This window comes from Talpa occidentalis, unplaced genomic scaffold (assembly GCF_014898055.3).
Source record: "Talpa occidentalis isolate TD23 unplaced genomic scaffold, MPIMG_talOcc4v2.1, whole genome shotgun sequence".
Classification (NCBI taxonomy): Eukaryota; Metazoa; Chordata; class Mammalia; order Eulipotyphla; family Talpidae; genus Talpa; species Talpa occidentalis.
Genome location: NW_026555331.1, coordinates 52,413,142 through 52,440,578, shown reverse-complemented (window position 1 = coordinate 52,440,578; position 27,437 = coordinate 52,413,142). Strand labels below are relative to the sequence as shown.

At 36.2% G+C, this 27,437-nt stretch overlaps 1 protein-coding gene across 2 annotated transcripts; it reads right to left on the bottom strand.

Moving 5' to 3' along the window:
* TRAM1 (translocation associated membrane protein 1) lies at nt 1-27,422 on the bottom strand. Of its 2 annotated transcripts, none has more exons than XM_037505448.2 (11): nt 27,001-27,422; nt 19,609-19,672; nt 17,989-18,110; nt 17,750-17,866; nt 16,506-16,564; nt 15,101-15,185; nt 10,483-10,553; nt 10,272-10,376; nt 9,363-9,506; nt 8,867-9,027; nt 1-1,591 (listed from the first exon to the last, which is right to left on the bottom strand). In XM_037505448.2, the coding sequence occupies exons 1-11, from the start codon at nt 27,121-27,123 to the stop codon at nt 1,518-1,520; spliced, it is 1,125 nt and encodes a 374-aa protein (XP_037361345.1). In that variant the 5' UTR covers nt 27,124-27,422; the 3' UTR covers nt 1-1,517. The 2 variants fall into 2 exon arrangements, with proteins under 2 accessions (XP_037361345.1, XP_054548165.1); XM_054692190.1 differs by lacking the exon at nt 27,001-27,422 and adding an exon at nt 26,233-26,299.
* Nucleotides 27,423-27,437: the final 15 nt, after the last annotated feature.

The following is a 27,437-nucleotide window of genomic DNA, read 5'->3' as shown; positions in this document are numbered from 1 at the left end:
CAGCTTGTGAAAGTAAAAATTGTTTATTTTGATTGAGTTCTCAATGTATAGTTTAATATAGTGCCAGTTTTTAATGGCAAAAATTTGGTTCCACTGAAATTCCATGATGCTACAGAGGGCTACTACTTTTTCCAGGAATTAGGTAAACAGCTGGAAACAGAAAGCACAACTTTCTAGCAGCATGGCAACTTATTAAACTGCAGACCAAAATAGGCCTACAACTTTTATACTAAAAATGGCACACACATTAGCTGGTGACAAAAGAGAGAAATAGGGAAGAAGATGTGAACACTAAAAGAGGAATATATGTACTGTATAGACAAGAAAAAATCAATTATAGTTATAAGGATTTTAAAGAATAATTATAGAAAAGGGAACCAAATATTTTACTCAAATGTTATTTAGAGACTTTCTGTAGAGATACAAATATATATATATATATTTATCCAAAAATATGTTTTATACAGATAAATGCGTCTCAATTAAAGATGGGACCAAAGCTACAATTAAAACATAAAGCACTATCTTTTGTAAGACTATTTATCCACCTGAATTTTCAATTTTTATAAGGTTAGTGCATTAAATGTTTTCCAAATATAATTAACCTGACATTCCTTTTATAGCTATAAATCACGTACGCATTATTTTTTCAAAGGGTTTGCAGGTCAAACAATATTTTTCTAAGATGCTGTGCATATCGAATTTACAACAAGCCCCATTTGGAATCACTATATTAACAAAAATATCAAAAAGGGCTATGATCAGATTTTCTTCTTTATAGTAAATATTTAATTTTCTGGTTTCCAGTTTACAAGTGTTGAAAATGCACAAGAAATATTTTATTTCACAAGTACTTTTATGTTAATATATTTTGATTCAATATATATGGCAATAAATCTCCACACATCATAACTAATAGTATGTTTGTTTTTTTTTTTTTCAAAAAGGGGGGATATGTAACACTAACAACCACTACCTATAAAAGAAAGTACACAATTATTTTGGTGAATTTACAAATTTTTTCCCAGGTGTAAATGCTACAAAAATTCCTAAAAATTAGAGAATACTGAAAACATATTAAAGTTTGACTTTCGACTTTATAGTATTTCCATTTTACCCGAAAGATAACTTAAAAAACATGACCTTGCTGGAACAGGCCATCTGGCATTATAAAAAACTGGTGAGCGCAAGAAATTGTATCACTGATATGTAGAATCTCTGTAAATAGTTATCTCTCCAAACCATTAGAAAATGTTCAAAGGTAAAAATCAAAATATGGGGGTGGTCCCTAAACTATTTTGAAGGCAGGTTGCTTAGTCTAAGCTAAAATATTTTTTTCACTCATAGTAATCATCCTCCCCTGAAATGCCCTTTTAAAAAAATGCATGAAACAGTACAATAGCGAGAATCAAAGAGCACAAACTGTATTTTCAAGAACAGGAAAAAAAATCGCTAGTGCTTAAAGATAGTAAAAAGCAAGTTTCTTTGGGGACATCAATCAATTAGATTATAATTCATTATGAAGATTTCTCTTTTCTATTACGGGGAGAATCTGCTCCATTTGAAGTTACTGTTCCATTCACACCATTTTCTGAAAAGAGAAAAAGAATCAGTGTTACTCTTTTATAGATAATCACAAATAATATCTTTATACATAAAGGTACCTTCAGAAAAGGAATCTTAGAATCATATAAACACACACGCACACATACTCTCACGGAGGTCTTAGGCCAAACTTGCTTACAAGTGCTTTACTTTTTTTTTTTTGTGGGACCCTCGCCAGCAGCCGGGGAACGAACCAGCGCTGCAGAGGCTGCGGGCAGCCTCGCAGCCCAGTGCTCAACCGCTGCGCCACCAGGGGAGGCCCACAAGTGCTTTACTTTTAACCAACACATAAAACCTGGTAGCACATTAAACACAGTAACCTGAAAGTAGTTAAAGGAAAAGTAAGTATAACATGTCAATTATATATCTTTTTTTATAATTTTTTGAAGATTTTATTGATTTTTACATAGAAGAACTGGGGTACAGGCCAGAAGTGTGGGGAGTGAGAAGATTCACCACCCAGAGTGGAGAGCAGAACAGGCAGATCTACTGAAATACACTGTTGAGGGGAGCAGTGGGTGAGACAGGAGATTTCTGCTGTGCCACGTGGGTCAGCTGCCTGGCCAGGGATTGAACTCGTGCTGCAGTGGGTGCTGACAGGCTTTGCACCGGAGGAGGGTCTGAGACTCTAAGCAGTGTACCCCTTGCAATTCTCTCAACTGTACCAGTGCAAGGTATCTTTTTTTAAAAAAGGTAAAGCAACTACTATTGAATGCAGAAAAAAGTGATAGAAAACTCTAAAGAAACAATTACAATAATGTTAAAGTAGTAGTCCTAAAAACAGTACCTTTGGGTGTCTCTGGTGGTGCAAGGGGTTAAGACGTAATCTATGAAGCTATCCGCACCCACTGCAGCATGAGTTCGATCCCCAGCCACGGAGATAACCACATGGCACAGCAGACCTCTCCTGACTCACCTGCTGTTCCCCTCAGCAGTGTATTTCAGTCAATCTGCCTGTTCCGTTCTCTACTCTGTCTCTGGTGAATCCACTCACTGCCCCCTCCACCTCTGGCCTGTACCCCAGTTCTTATATGCATAACTAAATAAATCTTTTAAAAAATAGTACCTTTGGTAGAAATAAAAACTGTTTCACATTTGACAGCAAACAAATGAAGTTCTTGGGCCTGTATTTCTTTATGAAATATTAAAAAGTTGGCGTTTAAGACAATGGCTTTTATGTTTAAGTATATCATGGCCACCTTTAAGCTATGATGGAATAACTGATGTCACACTAACCCTCATAGAAGGGAACTACAAAGATAGTTGTTTAAAGGTACTAGAATATAACCAAGGCAGATATGTGTTATTTTTTCCCCAAGGTATTTGCTAACTACTAAATGTGCATGCACTAAGCAAGACTCAGAGAAGTCAAATCCCTAATAAACTACAAAGCTAAAGGGAGAACTGGGAAGCCTCACAATGATGGGGAGACAAAAATCTGAATTCAGGGCCTGTCAAGCAAAGAAAATCCTTATAAATGCTGTCATAGGAATGAGGGCAAATTAGATCAGATTTGACGAAATATAAATACACCATATTAAATCCAGAGTATTTGCCAATTCATCCAGTGCCAAACTAAGACCAAAAAAAAAAAAAAAAAAAGATCCTCCGGTGATCCAGATTGGGAGTTATCACAAACGGATGTTAAAAGAACAATGATTAATAAAAATAAGTGAAAAGAGGGCCTCCCCTGGTGGCGCAGCAGTTGAGCGCTGGGTTGCGAAGCTGCCTGCAGCCTCTGCAGCGCCAGTTCAATCCCCGGCCGCCTGAGAGGATTCCACATGGCGCGCAGACCTCTCCTGTCGCCCGCTGCTCCCCTCAGCGGTGTATTTCATCTGTCTGCCTGCTCTGCTCTCCGCTCTGACTCTGGTGAATTCTCTCACCCTCCCGCGCTTCTGACTGTACCCAGTGCATATATAAATAAATAAATCTTAAAAAAAAAAAAAAAAGAAGATAATTAAATGGAGAACTGAAATCTTAAACCCTATAACTAGAAAACACAGTAACTGAAAACAAGAATGTATTATGTGAATTTAAAAGCAGATTAGGAACAATAGAAGAGATTAGTGAACTGGAAAAATTGGTAGAAATTGAGAGGAAAAAAAAGAATAGCAAATACAGAAAGCATGAAAAGCTGTGAGAGAGAGTGTGTAAAAAGGCTTACCACACATATTGGAGTCCTAGAAGGACAGGAGAAAGAGAATGGAGCAGAAACAATAGTTGAGAAAATAACGGTCGAAAGTTTTCCAAAGATGATAAAAGAAAACAAACTATACAATACAGAGTAGGACGAAAACCAAGAAAATCATACCCAGGTATGTCATGGTACAACTGCCAAAAAATAAGGACAATATTATCAGGCAGGATGGAAAAAAAAATCCAACCATATGGTGCTTAGAAGAGACAATTAATACTTAAGGACAAAGAAAGGTTTAAAGTAGAAAAATACAGGAAAAGATACACCATGATAACATTTTACAAAAATTAAGTTGGTATAGCTGTAAAATAAATTCAATAATAAAAAAGGACAAATTCAATAGGATTTTATGACAACCTTAAATTACTATATACCTACAACATATTTTTGAAACATTTAGAAGCAAATATGTATAAGCTACAAACATCAATACTTCTTGCAGGACCAGCTGAACAATCAAAAATCTTTTTCTACCAAATAGCAAAGATACACACACACACAAAAAAAAAAAAACAGTAAAATTTTAAAAAATTTGACCTGATCCCTATAGTATATAATACCCAGGAAATGCAGAATACACATCCTTTTTAAGTCCAAATGGAACACTTAACAAAACCAAATACATCCTGAGCCAAAATGAAGTCTCAACAAATTCTAAAGAATTGAAATCATTCACAGTATGTTCATAAACCACAGTAGAATAAAGCTAGAAAGCAGCGATCAAAAAGAAAAAGAGAAAATGTCCAAATATTTGTAAATAAAGCAGAGCACTTATAAATAATCTATCAGTCAAAGAAGAAATCACAACTGGAATTATAAAGACATCAAAACTTGTAAAATACAGCTAAAGTGGTGCTGAAAAAGCAAGTTTGCCCTAACTGCAAGTAATTTACCAAATGGAAGGAAAATCAATGATTTAAAAGCCATCTTAAAGGGCCTCCCCGGTGGCGCAGCTGTAGAGCGCTGGGTTGTGAAGCTGCCCGCGGCCTCTGCGGCGCCGGTTCAATCCCCGGCTGCTCCCCAGCCACCAGTGGAGGGTCCCACATGGTGCGCAGACCTCTCCTGCCGCCCGCTGCTCCCCTCAGCAGTGTACTTCGGTCCTTCTGCCTGCTCTGCTCCCCGCTCTGGCTCTGGTGAATTCTCTCACCCTCCCGCGCTCTGACTGTACCCAGTGCTTGTATAAACAAAAAAAAAAAGCTAAGCTTTGGAAACAACCCAAATGCCCAAAAATAGATGACTGGATCAAGAAGATGTGGTACATATATACCATGGAATATTACTCAGCATTCAAAAAAGATAAACACATGCAATTTGCAGCAACATGGATGGCGCTGGAAGGGATCATGCTCAGCGAAATAAGCCAAAAAGAAAAAGAAAAATACCGGATGGTCTCACTCATAGCAGGAATCTAGAAAACTTAAATAAGGGACCAGGAAAATGAATAACTATAAGAAAGTGAAAATCAAAATCAACAAAAAACTATGAACCAGAGACACTTTTAGGGGGGCAGGGGCGGGAGGGGAGGGATTGGGGTCAGAATGGGGGGGGCTGCAATTGTATGGGGAATATAACAATAAAATTTATAAAAAAAAAAATGAAATGCTGAATTTGAATTAATGAAAAAAATTCAGTTATGTAAATTCAATTATTGAATGCTAACTTTCCATGTGACTAGGTCTATCTCTGGATTTTTTATTTGTTCCATTTGTCTTTCTGTCTGTTCATGCACCAACCAATAAAATACTGGTTTAACATAAAAAAAAAAAAAAAAAAAAGCCATCTTAAGAAGATAAACCACAAATAACAAAACAGCAAATTAAACCTAAAGAAAGGGAAATAAAAATAGGAATCAATGATAAGACTGGAAAATCAACACAAAAAGAGAAATGCTGGTTTGTGGCTGGTAGGAAAAAAAAAACTGAGGCATAAATCACTAATACAGGAAATGAAAAATGGAAAAATCACTAATGGTTCCTTTTTTTTTTTTTATAAAAGATTGATTTATTTATACAAGAACCAGGGTACAGGGCAGATGTGCAGCAGAAGGGTGAGGGGATTCACCAGAGACAGAGTGGGAACAGAACAGGCAGACTGACTGAAATACACTGCTGAAGGGAGCAGCGGGCAAGACAAGAGAGGTCTGCCGCGTCTTGTGGGTTGCTCTGTGGCTGACGGGGATCAAATCAGCACTGCAGAGGCTGCGGACAGCTTTGGAGCGCTGCACTCAACCGCCTGCACCACCAGGGAGGTCCGGAATCACTTATGTTCTATACTACAGTAAGATATTATGAAAACTTTACATCCATACATTTGCAAATTTAGGTGAAATGAACAAATTTCTTTAAAAAAGTAACTTACCAAAACAGATAAAATAATAGAAATGTACCTTAATAAATCCATTGTCTACTAAATAGTGTAAATCTATACTTAAAAACCTTACCATAAAGAAGACTCTAGGTGAGATGTTTTCACTGGTAAATTCTTCCAAACAAATAAGAAATAATCCTGATATTATACAAAGGACGAAACACTCCAACACTTTTTATAAAGCTCATATAACCTTGATATCAAAATCTACCAAGGATGTTACAAATATCCATGGCCTAATTACAGGCCAATCTTTAACAAACATAGATGTAAAAATCCTAACAAAATACCGGGGAAAAAACAAACAAACAAACAAACAAAAAACAAACCCCAGTTCAGCAAAAGTGATGTTTTATCATTATCTGTTTAGATTTATGCCAGGAATACAAGATTGGTATTACATTTGAAAACCAAAACATTACACACATACATACACACACAGTAAAAAAAATATTAAAAAACCTTTATGAATACAGAAGCAAAAATTCTCAAAATACTAGCAAACCAAATCAGTCAACATCTAAATAGGATTACATATATCATGACCAAGTGACATTTACGCGAGGAATGCTTTTGTTGGCCTAATAGTCAAAGATCAACTAACATAATCCATGATATCAACAGAATAACAGGACAAAAACTATTTGATGATCTCAGCAGACACAGAAAAAGCCAATGACAAAATCTAATATACTTTCATGATAAAAATACAAACTAGCAATAAAAGGGAACTTTCTTAATCTGTTAAAGGCCATTTGGGAAAAACCCAAGATGCTTAATGGTGAAAGACTGACTGTTTTCCCCACTAAGATCAGGAAACAAAATGAGAATGTTGCTCTCATCACTTCTATTCAACTTTGTTCTGAGTGTTTGCGCTAAGGCAATTTGAGAAGAAAATGAAATGAAAGGCATCCTGATTGGTTAGGAAGATCACTGTAGATGATCTGATCCTATACACTGAATATGCAAAGGAATCCAACACAAACAAACCATTATTAAATAAAAAATTAAAAAACAAGTTAAGTTCAGTAATGTTGAAGGATACAAGATCAAATGCAAAAATCAACTGCATTTTTATGCACTGACAACGAACAACCCAAAAATGAAATTAAGAAGGTAATTCTATTTACAAAAGCATTGAAAAATAATAAAATACTTAGGAATAAATTTAGCATCAGAAATATGACTTAGACACCGAAAACAATAAAATTTAATGGAAATAAGTAATGACACCCCAAAATGGAAAGCATACATTTTCATACTTCCCAAGGAAACCCACAGATTCAATGTAATCTGAAAAGCCCAACTGACATTTTCTCAGAAATTGACAAGCTGATTCTAAATTCATATGGAAATCTAAGCGACCTAAAACATGAATCATATTTCCTGATTTCAAAACTTATTATAAAGGTTATCGTTATCAATATAGCATGGCACTGGCAAAAGAATAGACATACAGATTAACAGAACCAGGAAAATCAACAAATTTTTACTTTTTTGATCAACAGGTTTTCAATAAAAGTACCAAGTATTTTCTCAAATTGCTCAAGACTATTCATAGAGAATCTTTTCAACAAATGGTTCAGGGACAACTGGATACCAACACACAAAAGTTTAGCAGTTCCCCCCTCCCCACCAAATGTTAAAAATTATCGTATCACTTAACAAATCCATTCCTAGGTATATACCCAAGACAGAAAAAAAAAACCAAAAACCAAAAAGAGGTGTTCAAACAAAAATGAGTACATGAAAACTTACAATAGCTTTATTCGTAACAGCGAAAAAGTAGACATAACTCAAATGTTAATAAACTAATAAAAGGATACGATGGAATATTATCTAATAGGCAAGTGGTTGTCAGGAACAGTGGGAAGGAAGGGGACAGGAAATGGCAGGACATGGGTCCTTTCTTTTTCAGGTGTTCTAGAATCACACAGTAGTTTGCCAACTTTGTGTATATACTTTAAAAACACTCAGACATACACTTTAATTCTCCCTGAATTGACCTATAGATTCAATGTGATTTCAATCTATGATCCCAGCAGGGCTATTTTTTTTTGTGGAAATTGATCAAGCTATAGTAAAACATACGGGAAGCAAAAAATCAAGAATCAGGACATAAACAATGAGATACAAAATTTAGAAGAAGCAAACCAGAATTGACATTTTTAAAAACATAACTTCCTTGTGTAATGGTTCCCAGTGTAACACTGAACAGAAGTCAAAAAAATTATCACATTGTGTTTTCAATTAAAAGTTAAAAGGAGAAAAAAGGTTACTGCAGGCTCAAAGATGAAGGATCAAACAATCAGAAGTTACCAAAAAAAGCCATTTTATTTGGGACTAAAGGAAAGATGGGAAGGGGCTGTAAAGACGTACTCTCTTCCAAATATGAGTAAGGTACTTGAAAACATAAAATTATCACCCTCTAGGTTAGCTGTTCACACAAGGACCTGCACTGGTCTACAGTGGCCCAGGGTTAATAAACACGGAAAATTTGTGAGAGAGAAATTTCGTCTAAAGCTTCTGAGAGGAGTAATTGATGCTAGGGAATCACCAGCCTGAAGAATGGGGTAAGATTACTTAACCTAATTTTTCTAAACAATAGAATAAAAATTTCTTAATAAATTGTAAATTTTAGTAAGATTATAAATTTTTTTCTTACTTCACATTTTTCACTGCTTACTGGATACAAACCTGTTCCTTTTCTAGAAGCTCTGCCTTTAGTCATTGTTGGTTTCTTCTTCACAGTTGGTGCCTGAGAAGTAGAATGTTCCCTCCACCTCCGAAGCTGAAAATTAATGAACTTCCACATCATGAATGCTTGAGTAATGCAAATGGATGCCAGAACAGCAATTCTGAGAAAATTAAGAAATAAGCCAAAAATTGATTGCATCAACACAATGCCATGGAATTAAGCTTTCTATCCCGCTTTGACAATATTAACTTAGTGCTAAATTACCACTGCTAACAAGATTATGTTAACACTATCACATTAATAATTAATCCCATAAGCTAAATAAATGCTTCAGTGCTTCAATTAAACATATGGAACTGCAACCGGAATAAAATCAAATCAAGTGAATATTATTACTACCCCCCATATTTATCCCTTTTTTAGATGGCTCACACCATAAACCGAATACATACTATATATCTGTACAAATAAGAAAAAGTGTTAAATTGACTATACCTTATAGCCAACACATTGAAGTTTCCAGTACTGAAATCCAGCTTTTGATTCTCAGCTCTTGCAAGGCCAAAGCCAACAGTGAGTACCGAAAGAATTAAAGTCAGAAGTCTTCCCAAAACAAAAAGAACCGCCCACAGAGAAAACCTGTAAGAAAAATATCAAAAACATAAAATTGCAACGACAAGAAGAGATTCCAAGAATCAGATTCCTATCAAGTAAATGCATATTAAAACACCATTTCTTGCTATTCTGCAGAAAGGATTCTGTGAAACGCTACATATTATATCATGCTCTTGGTTATACACAACAAGGTTCTAGAAAGTCCAGTAAAGAAATGTTTTGTTTAACTGATCCCTTTTGTTTGTATAACTATTGTTAGTGATCTTCAGAACTACTGTCGAATAGAATAATTTTGAAAAATAGTAGACAAAATAAAAACTGCTCTAATCAGGACATCCAATTTCCACATAAGAATCCTAGTTCTAGTTGTTTTTAAGACTTCACACTCTTCACAAGTAATACCACCTCAATTCTGTTTTCAGTCCTGTTTTCCTATCAAAATATTTTTTGTATCTTTCAGCCTAGCTAATCAATTAGTTCACTTTCTTCTCAAAATTCACTACCACATTACTTCTTTGAAAGAAAAACATGCAATTAATCATATAGATGTTATAACATAAAAGCCCAGGGAACCTTCAGTATGACAAGCACAATATAACACTTTTCTAGTAAGAAAGACTCCATTTTAGAGAATAAAACAAGCTGAATTGCTAGTTTCATTTTATCGCTAGTTTCATTTTAAAACTGCTACTAACAGTTTATAAAGTAATATAATTTCCCACATCATGGACCTTGACAACTAAGGCACTGACATTAATTACACAAAAAACAAAAGGCTACTCAACTTACCCTTTCTGATACTTTTCATCACTAAAGTAAAACAGGCGGGAAATGTGGAAAAGAAATTCAACAAAATAATGCAGCACCAAAAGAACAAGTCCTAGATGATTCAAGCTGTTAACAAAAAGAACAAATTTCGAATGCAAAGATTAATTATTAAGAGAGATTAGCATACTATCCACCCAGTCCACATACACACCCAAGAAAAATCCCAACTCACTTCAAAAGATAAGCTCCAGCAATGTGAAAGAGGTAAAGCCCAATGTAGACAAGCTGACGAGGAATATCTTCCTGTAAAGAACAAATTGCATTCCAGATTAAAACATACTGAAACATGTCCGTTCCTTGAAAATAGGGTGGTAGTGTAAAAAACATACTATTTTAAAAGTAGAAGACCCAAGGGCTGGTCTGCTCCTTACATTCTACTACCCTGCTCATGTACTTCTAACTACATGGCTGTTGCAAGTCACATAACCTCTCTTAGCTTAAGTTACACCTCATCTCTACTATGTGAATAAAACTGGGTTTGCACCAAATCCCTTTTGGTGCTAAGATCTATGGTTCTGCTTATAATAAACACTTATTAAATTTATTAAATGGTACCAATTGATAATCATAATGATGTCCTTCTAATACTAAAATTGCTGTTTATAAGCAGTACTATTTTAATACTAAAGTAGTAGTCATATGTTTTAGTTGATGTTTTTAGTTGCTTTCACTGTCAGCTATAGTCATTAAACTGTAGATGAAAATTGTATCTTCTCATTTAGCATACCACCTAATTGTACATTCTTTCTCTTAATAACCTTGTAAGCCAAGCATCCTGAAAAATACAAAAGGTAATAGGGATATTATAGCATGATTTTTAAAATGAGAAGTTTTATCTAGTGAATCATCCAGCATCCTTGCTTTTACCATCCCTGTTTTAAGTCAAATTCCTCTGACATTTTTCAACCTTCTTGGGGTTACCAGTCACACTAGAGAGGTGTTTACTTGTCAGAGGCTAACAAAAAAGACCTGTCCATTACCATGGTCTCTAGTACTTACACTTTTGCACAGAGTATGGGAACAGGGCAGAACAGAGGAGGCTGAGTGAAATCTGGCCCTCTTAAGAGGGAGTATATTGTATCAGTTTACTGGCCATATTACAGATTTCAATTAAGAAGTTGGCATGCCATCCATGAGCAGCTCATCACTATTGGAGAATCTAAAGTCTAGACGAATATAAAAGTGGCTAAAACTTTTTATTTCTCAAGGCATTTTCATATATCACCCAATGATTTTGTTATGTAAATAAGCTTTTTCTACCAGTAGCCAGAAATGACATTTTGCTTATTTGTTTAAGATTAACAAACATTTTTTATAGCTGACTGGAAGAAAACATGTAAATGAGTTACTAGAAAAGTTTTCCCAAGTTCTTACATACATATTTTTTCAACACATTACTTGGAAGCAACCAAGTTCTCACACATTCTTAATGCTAATGTTAAAGCAGTTTATGTAAGAATGAAATCATGGGATAATGACTTAAAATGCTGGTAGTATTATTTTTAAGAAAAATCTAATAATACAGTAAACATAAATAGATTCTAAAATTACAATTAAGTTCAAGTGACATTTTTGGTTGTTATTCCTGAATCTTTTTATTAAAAAGTTCAGTCACATACTTTAGCTTGTTTTCATTAAAAAAATAAAACACAAAACTTTTCTTAACTACACTGTACTAAAAAGCAAACTTTATTTAAACTGAGTATTACATGTATGCTCAAATATAAGGCAAAGATTTCTCCCTAAACCACAGCAGTGTACTTCGGTCCTTCTGCCTGCTCTGCTCCCCGCTCTGGCTCTGGTGAATTCTCTCACATTCTGACTGTAAACAAACAAACTCATAAATAATACAGGTATCTATCTAAAAAAAAAAAAAAATTTCATTTAAAAAAAAAAAATGTGAACAAATTATTTTATTTTTGAACAAAAAATATTTGGATAAGGTATGCAGCCTGAAAAAAACCTCAATGTCTTTTCTAAATGCTTACTGAGGAATCAGTATGACAGATGTAAAGATAATATACTTGGAAAAACTAAGATGACTCAAAAAGTGGCTCCTGGTATAAATGACAGATATTAACAACTAAGGTGCATATAAAAGTGTGTTCTTATTATTTAGGGTCAAAGAAGAAAACACAATATTTATGATTTAAAATATTTTACATGATATCCAATTATATGTATGTATAATTTAAATAAACTACTATAATTTAAATAAACTAAAAAACTATTTGGTTACTTCATTCACAAATCCCTAAAACCCAGTAAATTCAAGAAACTATATTTTGAATCTTCTCTTGGACAAAATGGAGGGCTAATTTTCTTAAAGCATAACTATTATATATAATTAAAACATTCTCCCTAAAAGAAACTTAAAAAAGTCTAACATACCTCTTAAACTGCAACTAACAGTGTTCCTTTCTTCATTTGTCTGTAGGATTGGTTCAAAACAACCACTGTACTAGTTTCTTCCAGTAAAGAGTTCTTCCAAAAATAATTCTCATAGAGTAAATTTTAAGAAACTGTTTAACACATATGCAGCTGTTACTTTCAAATTATGTTAATTACTTGAAACAGTTACTTTCAACTGTCATATGTAGGTGTTAAAAATAGTTTCAGTTAAGTTCTAAATTATGCAAATTATTCCATAAAAATTAGATTGCATTTCTGGAGAAATGCCATCTGGCAGGAATTGATAAGAGTTTTGAGAGCCAAAATGAACAATTTAAAATGCCTCTTTTACATGGCCAGTGACCAAGATATAGACATACAGATTAATAATGAAACCCAGATGTAGTGCATGTGCATGAGTATATAAATATCTAAAGGAAGCTTTACATATTTGTGCCACGGTACAAAGACATGAAGAAAATATGATACTGTCAACAGAACTTTTTGCAGTGACGGAAATGTTCTATATCACTGCTATTCAAAATGATAGACATAAGCCATATGTGGCTAACAAGCACCTGTAATATAGGTAACGTGATCAAGAAAAAGACTTTTTACTTAATTTTTACTTAAGTAAAAATTTTTACTTTTTACTTAATTTTAAACATGGTCAGTGACTACCGTTTTGTACAGCGCCGCTCTAGAACAGCTATGGCTCACATCAGATGGTTACTGAATATGGGAGAATCTAGGGATTTTCCATTATCTTAACATAGTTCAAAGTTATAAGTTTCATGAATCTTCACCCTATACCTTACAACCAACTAAACTAGAAAAACATTTCATTTTAGAAACTAAATCAACATAAAAAGGGCTTTCAAAATCCATAGCACATGAACCCTGATTTGGTGTTGCTTTCTAATTGTAGCACACGTAAACAATGACAGACACACCGGACACAGAAAACCATGGACACAAATCATGTTTTGCAAATCAAGCACCTATACCTATTAATTATTTGCAGTATTTATAGAAATAAGCGTTTGCAGCTTTTGAGAAGGTAAACTGACCACTGAAAAATTTATTACATTTTTATGATGGAAAACTTTTCATAAGGGGATTGAAAAAAACCTGAAAAATGTAAATATACAATCAACAAATATAGTATGATGAAGCCCCATGTACTCATAACCCAGCTTCAACAGCTGTCATGGCAAAACTTGTTTCAGACATATCGCCACCCACGTATCATGTCATATATGGGAATTTAAAGCAATCTCCACCTCCCTCCCACAAAGTGGGAATAAAGGCACTTGATTAATGTATGAGGTAAAAGGCACTCCAGGAAAAAGAATCGATGTGCTATGATTAGAAAATCAGAGATTACTGGTATAAATAAAGTTAAAGGAGAGAGTAAAGGGAACCAGGAAAGAGGTGGCATAAAAACCCCTCGAGCCCAGGTGAGCAGCTTGATTTTAGCTAAAGCTATAGGGTCAAAGTATTGGTTTTAAAGGTGAAAGGATTAAATACAGGAAATGAAGTTGACATTAAAGGTTACTGCAGTTTTCCAGTAGTTTTTACTTACTTGTACAATGAAACAAACATTTTTCCCACATGTTAAATAGGGAATGCTCTACCATTTCGAGAAAAGCTTCACTGATGAATATTAAACTATGGTTAATTTATTTAGTTTTTAAAGATTTGTTTATTTATGAATACAAGAGCTGGGGTACAGGCCAGAGAGGGGTGTGTGTGTGGGGGGGCGGAGAGGATTCACCAGAGACAGAGTGGGAAACAAAACAGGCAGATTGACCGAAGTACACGGCTGAGGGGAGCAGCGGGCGAGTCAGGAGAGGTCTGTTGCGCCATATGGGTTGCTCCCTGGCCGGCTGGGGGATTGAACTCGTGCTACAGTGGCTGCGGACAGTTTCATAGGTTATGTCTATCCCTTGCACCACCAGGGAGGCCCTGGTTTAGTTCTTTAAATACTAAACTTTTGTTTGGGATTATATATAGAATGGTCAGTTCTAGAGTAATATGACTAATTCTTTGGTCTCACTTGTGAATTTGCTAAGAATATCAATACGTAAAACCAATATTACATTTTAAAATTTGTTTAAATTTTAATTTATTTTAAATTACCACTAATATAATTTTAAAACAAGCTTAATTATGTATCAAATGTAAAAGATCCTCCTCTAATCTAAAATCATGACAAGAAGCTTCTTTTAAGAAATACTTAAGTATATTTAGTCTTCCCGGAAAGAGGAGAAAGATGTGCTGGGGAAGAATTGATGTGAGAAGGAAAGAGTGAGGTTATGTACAGAAATGTTTTAGAGCGACTTCACAAAAGGAGAAAAATGCTAAGACATTTCTAAAATTATAAAATCCCAGCTTACTTTTTTGGTTTTCTGGAAGTAGAGTTCGGGAAAAGAATGAAACCAGTAAGCCAACTGTGATATGTAGAAAAACTTCATTTGAAATCTGCACAACACAAAAAAGTAAAGATTACTTTCAAAGCACACTATTTTTAAAGAATTAAGTAAAAATAAACACTGGAAATAACACTGTGTTATTTTGGGCCCCTTTATAATACTCTGTGTACCTTTAAACAACTCTCCAACAGTCATTTCCCGTTCCCCTAGGATATTCCCAACATCAGTCAGTCCCTTTGGATTGAACAGAAGCAAGGACTCTATTTGCAGAACTCTGTTAACATGCAAGGTGACTGGCAGAAACCAGAGCCCCTTTGTCTATTAGCTAACTGACACTGATTACTATGTCAAGTTAGCGACTAAAAACAAGGAATACAACTGAGGGAGTCAAGTCAGAGATCTATAAGGTTTCAGCAAAAGGAAAATGGGAAGGGCAAAAAAGACTGACACAAAAGTGAGGGTGCAGAGATAAACAATCGCCAGAAACTGGTATAATCCTGATTTCAAATATCCCCTGCCTTTTCCTTTTTTTTTTTTCCTCCCCTTCCCGCCTCCTCAGCTTTTTCTTAGGGAAATCTGGTAACTCTATCTGGTTGGAACACTAAGATAGCCCCAAGTAAATGGAGGCCAACCAGAACTGAAGAGAGGAATAAGGCATAAAAGGGTTCCTCTGATAATATATCTTAACCAGTCTAGAATCAATAGTGTTCTCTTTACATCACACCCTTCTGTGCTGCTTTCTTTTCATTCTCCCTATCCCTTCTCCTCCAGAAGTCTAAAATAGAAAACAGAAACCAATCTGAAAAATTAGGGGGAGGAAGAGATGATGAATGGTGCCCCATATAAATATGATGCTTATAATGTCATTTTTTAAAAATTTATTGACTTAATATAACTTAAAAAATAAGAATGACTCAGCTGAGTGGGTATTATTTCTGGACTTAAAGATATGCCATATCAAGGGTCATGTTATCCCCTTCATATATTTTCTCTAGTTTTCATGTCATAATGCATTTACCAAATACTGTCTAGGTGATACACCTGCAGCCTGGTACAATGAGGACTAGAAAAGAGATTGAGGCAAAGAAAAAGAGCAAAAGTATGGAGATGACAGAGCAATGGAAAGAAAGGGAAAACAGTACTAAATTAAAATTGTTAAAATCAGTTTTCTTCAGCTAATCAACATGTTGAAAAAATTATATACTTGAAAAAGGTACACAGGAATTCTTTGCTTATGGAGATGGGACTGTCAAAGACATACCTAGTGTATGGATTTGTATAAGATCCTAAAGTAAATAAGAATTAATTTTACTTTTAAGTGACATGACCATGGTCCATAACTCAGAAAAATCTGCTAACAATGACTTACGTCATCAGGTTATGAGGATAAGCCCGCCACAAGATAGTTGGGTCAGATATGTAATTTTCCTAAGAAAGAAGATACAAAAATTAGCCGATGAGTATGCAAACTTTCTGGAAAATCAGGCAATATTTCAATTTTTTTGAACATTTATAATTTCCCACATCAAATTCCAAAGAGCCCACTCAAGTCAAACCTTAGTTGTTTCAGTTATTTTCAATTCAACTAAACTGTTTACTTTAGCAGAGTGAAAATCAATATGAGATAGAAAGTTAAAGAAGACATAAGTCCTGGTCTTCCAAATTTTTTCAGTCTAGTAAAGTGAAAAATACATGTATGCAAACAAATATAAAACAACCAAAAAACAGTAACGGTGCATAGCAGAAAATACAATAGCTACGAAGAGATGAATTTTATCTTGGATAATCAGAGAAGGATTTCTGGAAAGATGTAATGCCTGACAGGACACAAAGAAGGATCAAAGACCAAGGTTATGTCCACAAATTAACTAAATTTTTTTTTTACATAACCAGATCGATTCAGTGAGAATTATTGTATATGTTTAAAAGAAATCTGAACCGACCAATCTTTAATAGCACCCCAAATTTATCTACCTTTTATATCCTGGAAAATTTACTTTGCATGTTTTCTTTACATATTTATTCATCTCTAACATGGTAATTAAAAAAAAAATATGTTTCCTGATAAACTCAAAAGTATGTAAACTATGGAGACCATATAAACTTAGTACTAACACTAAAGTAGATAATGCCACCCTTCCCTCATTAGAATGATACACTTAAAGGTTTTGACCGCCTTAACTAAAAAGGTATACAGCATTTTAAGTTGCTTGGAAAATACCTGGCCTACTTTTAAAGGGGGGAAGCCCTATAGTGTTCATGTAACTTAGTAAAAGTATCAATGACATCTTTTTGTTAATATAGACATATCAGTAAAGGACTACAAAAATTTTAAGAAAAAGTTCATATTGACCAAAAATGAATAAAGCTCTCTGAAACATTTAACAGTTTGACATTTTTGTTGAATAAAAGCTAACAAAAAGAAACTTAATGCTGAAACCTGATTTATACTAGTTCAAGAGCAGAATTCTAATCTTAGATAAGAGAGGTAAAAGAACAGGGATTTTCTAACATTCAGGATTTGCTTATGAACATTCAAAATAGGACATCACTTTCTGTTTTTAATATAATATAAATACTTTTGAATGATGATATTTGTATATACATACTTACAGATATTAGAATGAAGGTGCCCCAGATACAAGAAAAAAGGTAGAATGCACTAAGCTGACCAGACTCATTAAACTTGCTGTGCTTTGTTTTGGAGAAGTGCATTCGCCTATTAATTTTCTAAAAATAAAAGCAACCATTAGTAAATAAGAATATATTATAAAATATATTTAATATGTGACTATCATAGTGTAGAGAGCTAGTATTTCACAAAGTATAAATTTCTAAGATTGAATACTTACATCCAACACATACTCTTGAATTATGGCATGAATAATTATCGCCACTAACATGTAGAAGAAAACTGTAGCCAAATCTTTGATACCATAGTAATAAAGGGACGCTGATTCAGTAGCTTGTTCTTCTGAAGGCCAAAAAGGACAGGACACACATACACAAAAATATACATAAGATTATAAAAACAGCACTAAATACAACACAGTTATGGAAACAAACAAAAGAAGACTACCTTAATAAATAAGTTCTACATAAACACAGTAGGTAATTTGCTTTTGGACATCTTGAATCTTAGGAGCAATGAAAATTGAGACTATCAATAGCTCCGGAAATTACAAAGACTTGACACATGTTAGTTACAGCCACCAAAGACCAAAAAAAACAGGGACGGGCCATACGCAGATCCCTGGAAAGACTGTAAATTTCATTATCACCCCACAAGTAGAAATTAGACTATATTTAGGTTAATCAAACTTATACTTAGCATTTTTGCATGTCTTTTCAAACAACTTTTCAAACTTTCTACTTTTAAATGAAACACATTATGATCCTCACAGAAAAACTGATTTAACTTACATTTGATTTAACTTTAATCTATAAACAGTAAAGAGAGAAATAAATAAGCAATTAAAATTGTTTTAATCCTTGAAATTGCTGTAATTTATTCAGAACAAATCTTAATCAAATAAGGTTTGTGAATTGTGAATTGCTGTCACTTGTTCTGAAGCTACCTTTATGAGGACTATTTGGGTAAAAGCTTTTATTTCTCTCTGGCATATACAAAATTCAAAACAACTTTGTGGTTTTGAGTAGTATGATATCTAAGTCACTAAATCAAATATTTACAAAAACTAAAGCTGGAAAAAAAAAAAACCCAAATGATTGTTGTATAACTGATCTTATATTCTGAATAAAGAGCACATTTATCGCCTGAATGTTAATATTTTATTAAGCAAATACCCCATCCTCCACCCATGCGAGTTAACTATATATATTATTATATTCAACTATGGTCAACTTATCTTAATACCTGATTTTCACACAGCAAAATTTAGAAATAAAATTTTCTAAAATAAAACCTGTAAGTGTAGATATGATGAGATGTCCAGATAACTCCTAGAGCTTACTCGCACACTTTCTAGTAAAAATAACTGTCAGAGGTACAGTACAAGAATGTGAAAAAAAATAGACAGCCGTCTGCAGCCGCTGCAGCATGGTTCAATTCCTGGCTGGCCGGGGAGATACCCACATGGTGCAGCAGACCTCTCCTGTCTTGCCTGCTCCTCTCCTCAGCATTGCTTTCGGTCCGTCTGCCTGTTCTGCTCCCTACTCTGTTTCTGGTGAATTCTCTCACGCTCCCACGCCTCTGGCCTGTATACTAGTTCTTGTATAAATAAACAAAATCTTTAAAAAAAAAAATTTGGTTTTCATATAATGTAAGGTGAAGTTAACCCAAAACATCAAATCTTACCTTGTACTACAAAAAAATCACCAAAATAATGTTCAGTCTAAGCACAAATAAAATCTGTGAAAATTACCAAAGAACCTGCGTTCATGAAAATTTCCAAGTTAGTTTACCTTAATTCTTCTACTTAAATAGAAAATTCTGAAAGGAAACTACATACCTGTTGCAGGGAGGGTAACATTGTATTGAAGAGTAACAAAAATAATAGAAGCTTTTGCTGTTATCTAGACAGGAAAAAAAAAAAAGAGATCAAGTCAGTTTGTGAAATTATCCCAAATCCCAGATCAGAAGATAAAACCACTACAAGGTTTTCTCTACAAATCTAAAACCAAGGGTACCCTAAGTTCCTATGGTACCCTGACATGTACAAATGGAAATCCATTATCACCAAGGAGTCACTGGGAGTTAACATAATTCATCAGAGCATTCTGAAGTTTAAATGAAATTGTGTAATTCATTCTGAACTTTAAGATTTCAAGAGACACTGCAGTTTCAGGAAACAGTGACTTCACATGTAATGACTGTCTACTCTAGACCTGTACAAAGAACACAAGGATCATTATGAAGAAAAATTTTAAATAATAATAATAAAAAAAAGGAAGCACAGGGCATGTGGTCTCTGTGCATGTTAATCTCCCATACACTGGGGCAGAGTTAAGTGGTCAACCAAGTGTTTAACTGACCTGACTATTGGTAAAAGTGATTGGAACAGAAAAATGGAATACTTACTCAAGAAATAAAAACAAAGATGAATGTTACAACCTCTGATGACTACAAACTCAGGTCAGGAATACAGGTAAACAAGCTATTATAACATTGTAGAATCAGTGCCAATTGTACTCAAGATAAGTAACAAACTTTTTTGGTTTGTGCTTTTTTCCTGGGATAGGGAATAAGGAATGTTTTGGAAAGCGTTCTCAGAGGATGTGGTATGGGAGAGGTCTCTTGTTGGAAAATAGAAGTCCCCTAGGCTCACAAAGAGGGATAGAAAGAGAAGTACAGGTAGTCGAAATAGAAAGTACACAGATCTAACAGGAGCAAACACAAGAACTGGCACAGGCTACACATCAGGAAGTGGTTTTAGAAAAGCTTAGAAAAGTTACCATGTGCTGTAAAGGGCCTGGTTTGTTGAGCTAAGTAGATTTTATTTTAGCATAACTAGAACATTTTGAGGAGGGGGAGTTCATTTGTGCTTCTTAGAAAGATGGCTGGCAATGGCCTACTAAGTGGAAGTTTCTCAAGTTCCTCATGGATCTCGTCACACTGCAATCAGATTCATGTGTGATCACATTAACTCTTTCGCTAAGCCCACCATTCCTCCACACACTCCCTGAGGGATTCCTATTCTTTATAATAAAGAACATAATCTTTAGTGTGGATCATACAACAATCCATGGTTTGACCCTTCCCCTCTGCCTCTCCAGTCTCATCTCAGACCCTTTACTCCTGCTCCCTTGCCTCTTGTAATTCCTCCCACCAGAGTCTATACACAATGAAGTTCTATCTACAACTGCTGGAAAACCTTTCCACTTCAGGCTCTCTCAGGTCAAGCATATCTTTTCAAGGAAGCCTTCCCTGAATCTTAAGAGTAGGTCGTTTGCTTTGTTAGGACATATTCCTTTCCTTCAAAACACACACTTTGGTGTGATTGTATTCATTTCCGTCCGACTCATTAGAAAGTAAGCTCCATGAGAGCTATTTCTGCTCATCACTATATCCTTTGAGCCCAGCATGGAATCTGGCACATACCAGACAACTCATCAACATTATCAAATAATAGATAAAATGTAGATCGGCGTAAACATGGAGCTTAAGTGTAAGATTTCTGAAGAGACAATAAGGCCTGAACTCTGAATTAAGGCAGTATTTTTGAGGCAGAATAAAAGCTTGGTGAGCAAGATGGAAGGGATAAATATTATTTATTGATGCTTATAGCTTGAACAACTAAGTGAAAAATAATACCATTAGTAAAAATGTGGAACAGAAGGTTTTGGCAAAACAACAAATGGGTTTTAGGTAAACATATTTCTGAGAGAGATATACGGTTAAAAGAACCAAAAAAGCCTGGAACACTGCAGGGAGACTTTGGTCCCTATTTTAAGAAAATATTGAAGCTGTGGAAGTAAATAAATCATCTAGAGAGAGGGTACAGTATTTGTAGAGAAGACAACATCAGAACCTTGGAGAAATAGTTGGCAGCAAAAATAAGAAATGATTAGAGAGGCAGAAAGAGAACGAAGAAAGCTTAATGTCCCTTAATTTCCCATGGGGAAATGTTTTTTTAAAAAATTCAGTGAACCAAGTCAAAGTTTCGAGAGATGTAGCAGGAAAAGAATGCAGTAGACTGTACAATTCAAGAAACCATCAGTGGTAACAATTTGTGCGATTCCAAAGAACAAGTCTTATCACAGTGACTGAAAAACATAAGAGTAATAAAGTTTCATCTAGCAGTAAATGCCAGGTCAAGATTTAAGTTGGTTTTGTGATGGGAGAGATTGAATTTGTGTGAGGCAATCAGGGAGATGCCAGGAAAAGGTAGAAGTTAAACCTATATGGGGATTATGGAGTGAAATGTAAAGATAGAAAACACCAATTAATTTTGAACAATTTTCCTTTTAGATAGGAAAGGAGGTAGTAATGGATGAGACAGAGAAGACAGAGAAGTTCAATAGGAAGAAACTGAAGAAATTCACACCTGATAAATTCTTAATTTCCCTGTGGAAAAAAGAAGCAATGTCATCTGTTAAGCACAGTATGGGACCGGAAAAGTATTTACTTTCTATAGGAAAGGAGCTGGCCAGGGAAAAGTAAAAAGATCACTAGGTGTTAGTGATGTTTAAGGTTGGAAACTTTTGATTTGTACTATTATCTATCAGCACGAGTGTATGACTTTCCTGGCAATCTTGGAGATCCATCAATGGGGAGGCACAGAAAAGGCAGATGCCAGGATGGATTTTTGGATGGACAGTTGCAAGATTAATATGAAGAAAGACTAAGAGTCTCACAGCGTGAGGAGAGTGTGGACAAGAAGTTAAAGCCTACAGGAAGAAAAATAAAGAAATGAGGAGACTAATATATTGGGATAAAAAGAAAGGGACCCAAGGCATTGTGCCAGTGTAGACTAGGTAGAGAGCTACCAAGTGAGCATTAGAAAGAGGGAGGGGGAACAACATGTAGATTGTGGCTGAGCTCTGCTATACTGGATTTCAGGATTTGAAAATAAGGCAGGCCTGCATCAGAAAGTCCAGGGTATAGCCAGTAAAATGAGATGCTTACCTGAGCTAGGTAAAGATCACATAGGCCAGTAAGGCCTCTGTATCACAATTTGGGCTGTTTGGAAGGATGAATTAGAACAGAACGACTGCATAAGCTTCCAGGGTAATACTGTTTCAATTGATGATTTTAATAAAGTTTTGATCCTATATTTCCCTTTAACATCCTATTAATATATGTGTGTATATATATGTGCGTGTGTATACATATAGGCGTGTACATCCACACGTCTCCATATCCCTTTTTCTAGCTTGGAATATGATGTTACTACTACCATAACTAAGGAAATGTCTTGTTTAGAAGTCTTTTTAAACAAGAAGTGAAATTTCTGAAAGATAAATTTAATTTCAAATCCTAAAATCAACAAAAATTAAATTATCCTTTTATACTAGGCTTCCAAATAAAATTCAAAGCTGGCTTCTAGTTACGTTAGCATATAACATTAAAAAGGAAACATACAAACTACATACCTCAAAAAACTTTTTAGAAAAATTAATAATCATGCTCGTAGCCATTTCCTGACCTAGCCTCACATACAGCTAGCACTGTTTTCAATCAAACTAATACTACAAGTGATTAACAGTAAGACAAACTAGTTTCAATAAAATATGTTACAGAAACATATAATGCATTCACAAAAGTAAAAATAACTGAGTTTATGACTGTTTTGGACATTTATAGCACTGCTTTTCATTTACAAGAGAAAATGAGATTTATTTCAAATACGTTATTTCAAACGCTAATGAATTATCTAATTCTATGCTGGTTGTAGTATCATGTATATCACAATATTTCTTTAATTAAGCCACCAGTTAGATATTGGTATCTTTTCTTGTTATACAGATGTTAACTATTTTATGCTTGCTAGAGGAAGGTGTGACTATTACAATGACTAGATGCCTGAATGATTAAGAATGATAAGGAGAATTTCTGAATATCAAGTCCTAAGCCCCCACCAGCTTGTATTACATTCTTTAAAAAAAAGGGGTGGGGGGGAAGTGAGCATTAAGTTAAGCCACGCTTTAAAAAAAAAAAAAAAAAAACCTCCAAAACTGTTCTAGGATTGTCATAAACAATTGTAATTGTTGTTAATGTACCCTAAAGCGGAATGGCACAAATAAACCTAGACTGAATATCAGAAAAGTAACTCTTCACTACTGTTGCATATCTGCATGTTCAGAAAGCTTCTGAAGCATCCTTAAATTCTTTGATTATTCACATTTTCCTAACTCAAATATGAAACCATTAATTATAAAACATGACTTGCAGTATGTGGGCAAATACTAATTATACTAAAACCATAATTTTAAAATTCAGAAGTGATTTTTGAAAACACGAAGTTTTCTAGAATGAAACTCATATTTCCCCCAAACAGACTAATTCTTTGGCAAACTTTTCAGTACATATCATTTCTTTGGATGCTAAATGTTGGGCAAGTTTCTCACATACAAATGTTGTTTTTTATTTTCCAACTCCAGCAAATATCTAAGATTATTGAAATATCTAATATTAGTAATAGCTACCATTTATGACATCACTCTTGAAAGTCCAGCCATGAAGTAGGCATTATTCATATTAATTTGATTCTCAGAGTAACCCAATGAACTCCATTTTACAGAAAAGGAAACAAATTCTGGGAAGTTAGATAATATAACCTTGGTCATCTAGTTAGCAAGCTGCATAGCTCTACCTTGAACAGAGATCCCTTCAGCTCCAGCATCTATGTTTTCACTCTATATCTATATTGATTCTTCATTTTTGGCTAGTAATACAGTATATGTTATTGGTTTGTCAATTTACCATAAATCCTATGACATTTCCTCAATATATTTACACACAAAGGCTTAACAGTTTCGAAAAAACATCAACTCACCACTATTCTAGCACAAATGCTATATAATTCTATAATTATGTTAACTTTGAGAGTTAGTAATTATTTTAAAAATCAAATAGCAAAACCAGTCAATTTCAACCATATGTAGAGAACATGCTTTCCAATCCTAAAATACTCAGAAAGCAGTTCAAAATGCTTTTTAAAACCGAAGCTTCCCTATGTGAGGTAAGCAAAACCTAAGAGATTAACATATGGCACGTAAAATGTACAACCTGCACAAACTTCCCTTTTCTGTACTATTTTAACATCATATAATACTTAAACAACCCTTTTGAACTGACTTTAACCCTTTAAAACTGACTTCTATTTAAATCTTCATTATGTCTGTATAGATATTCAAATTTTACATATTTACAAAAGGCAAAAATCCACTCACTGTCAAAAATCACTATCACCAACGTATAGGTGGTGAACACACTAGGAGAGAACAAATATTAAAAAACACACTAGTGAGAGAACAAATATTTTACATAAAAGCAAAGTTCTAAGATTTCTAAGTGTCAGCATTACTGATTAACATCCATTTCATTGAAAGCATTGCAACTATACCTTGCAGGTATTATTACTACTAAATTATGTTTGAAGTCAGGAATTCTTATCATGTATGGATGGGTTAAGACAAGTTTAACAAAATTGTTGACTACATTGTGTATACCAAGGTATTTTAGTATGAAAGTAGAGAGTACAAAAATACAAAATTCAGAAAGTGAGTACCAATGTTTAGCATTGCATTTTCAGTAATATTCATATACTTTTCAATAATACATTTCAATAACACTCATGTATAGTACTTGATAAACCATTAGATGCCTTCACACCATGTTATACAACAGTGGTTGTGAGAACAGCAGAGGTGATATTATTTCCTTACTAGAGCAGAAAAATTGAGGCTTTGACTTTGGTCACTCGGTAGATTAAGCAGCACAGGCCCAGTTTAAATGAAGCCCAGGACATATGTTACTTTCCTTCTACCTTCACTTCCTCTACCGAGGAAGTGGATACACATGACACCATAAGGAATTTTAAAAATCTGTATCTGGATCCAGAAAAGCCCATTTGAAAAGAAGCAAAAATAAACGAAACTACAAAGTTACCCAGCACTATTAAAAAACCCCAAACGGGCGCCATTAAAAAAAATTCCATCTTCTTGGCCCTTGGCAGTTTCATTCCACTAGTTTTTCAAGAATTATTAATGTCCCTCATCCAACTAATATATTTTTTAGCACTTCTACATCCCAGGCACGGCTCTAAGCATTAGAAGTTAACAAAATGAAAAAAGAAAAAAAGAAAAAAAGAAAAAGCAAAAATGAAAATTTCTGTCCCCACTGAGGTTACATTGCAGGAGAAGGGAGACAATACGTAAAATTAGTACGCCTGATGGGGCAGAGGGGCTACACAGAAAAACAAAAAAAGGGTAACAAGATATGGGCGTCTGTGCTGGGGAGCGAGGGGGGAAAAAAAAACCCGTAGGTTGTTACACGTTCACCTCGCAAAGTTTATTACCCTCATTCAACAGCTGTTAAATAAGTCATCAAGATACTCCATACGTGGGAGGTGAATTTACACACTCCTGACATTTCCATCCTTTCATACTTCAAGAAACAAAAAGAAAATTACTCGACTCCTCGGCACTGCAATTCAGAACCTCGACTGACGGATCAGATCATATTTCTTGAGAAAAGGAAAAAAAAAAAAAAAGCAAAGAGTGAGGAGGGCAAAAGTTTGGTCACTGACGGGTAATACCCCCGCGAGGGCGCGAGCCCGCGAACAATCGAGGGCGCCGAGCCCGCGGCCACCGCTCGCTGCCCGCGGCCACCGCCCTTCCAGTGGGCAGCAGGACCCAGGCTCCCGGCTCCGGCGGCTCCTCGCTGACCCCCACGCGATCCCGCCGGGGATGCCCCGGCAGGCGGCCGGCGCCCACTGCCCCCCGCCCCCCCTCCAGACCGCCCGCCGCCCCAGCGGCCGCGGCCGGCCGCCCCCATCCCCGCCCACCCACCCGCGCGGAGCCAGCTCGGCGGCTCTGGGGCCGCCCCCGCCGGCCGCCGGCCCCTCGCCGGCTGCCACGTAACCCTTCGCGGGAACCAGGAACTGCGCGGCGCGGCCGGCGGGAGGGGGCGCCGGCGGGAGGAAGGTGTGCGCGCCGGGGATGGGGGCGCCCCCGGCCCCCGCGGGCGGCGGCCAGGCCCGCCCCGCCCGGGCTCCGCATCCCCAGGCCGGCGCGGGCAGGGCAGGGCAGGCCGGGCGGGCGGCACCTCCTCCCGGCCGGAGTCCTCGGCGGGGCCGGGCCGCGGGGCCGCGGCCGGCGACCTGGGCCGGAGCTGAGGGGGGTGGGGGGGGGACGCGGCCGGCGGCCGGGCGGACGGTTGGGGCGCGGGGCGAGCTCACCTCGAACATGAGCCCCAGCAGGAAGACCATCGCCACGCAGGAGACGATGTCCGCGTGATTCTGCAGGATGAATTCGTGGCTCAGGACCGGGGGGCTCTTGGTGCTTTTCTTGCGAATCGCCATGGCGAGGCCGCCGCCCGTGCCCGCAGGTGCTCCGCCCGGCTCCGCGCTCTCCGGCTGCTCAGCGCCTAACTGCCGCCGCCGCCTCCCCCTGGCTGCGCCTCAGAGCCCCGCCGCGGCCGTTTGCTGGGGCTTCACTTCCCATCCCACAGCCAGTACGCAGCCGCCGGGGCCGCCCGGAAAAAAAAAAAAAAAAAAAAGAGAGAACGAAAAAAAAAAAAAAAGACAGAAAACTGAGCCCACAGCGGGGACGAGCATGCGCACTGGGGAGACGGTGCTCTCTCGTGCCGCGGGCGCCTCTGTGCGCCCACAGCGCC

Coding starts and splice junctions, on each gene's coding strand:
- TRAM1 (XM_037505448.2), bottom strand. CDS start 27,123: ATGGCGATTCGCAAGAAAAGCACCAAGAGCCCCCCGGTCCTGAGCCAC. Junction 17,867..17,988: donor TTCAAGAGTATGTGTTGGAT/GTAAGTATTCAA, acceptor TTTTATTTTTAG/AAAATTAATAGGCGAATGCA. Junction 10,377..10,482: donor GCTGGAGCTTATCTTTTGAA/GTGAGTTGGGAT, acceptor TTTTGTTAACAG/CTTGAATCATCTAGGACTTG.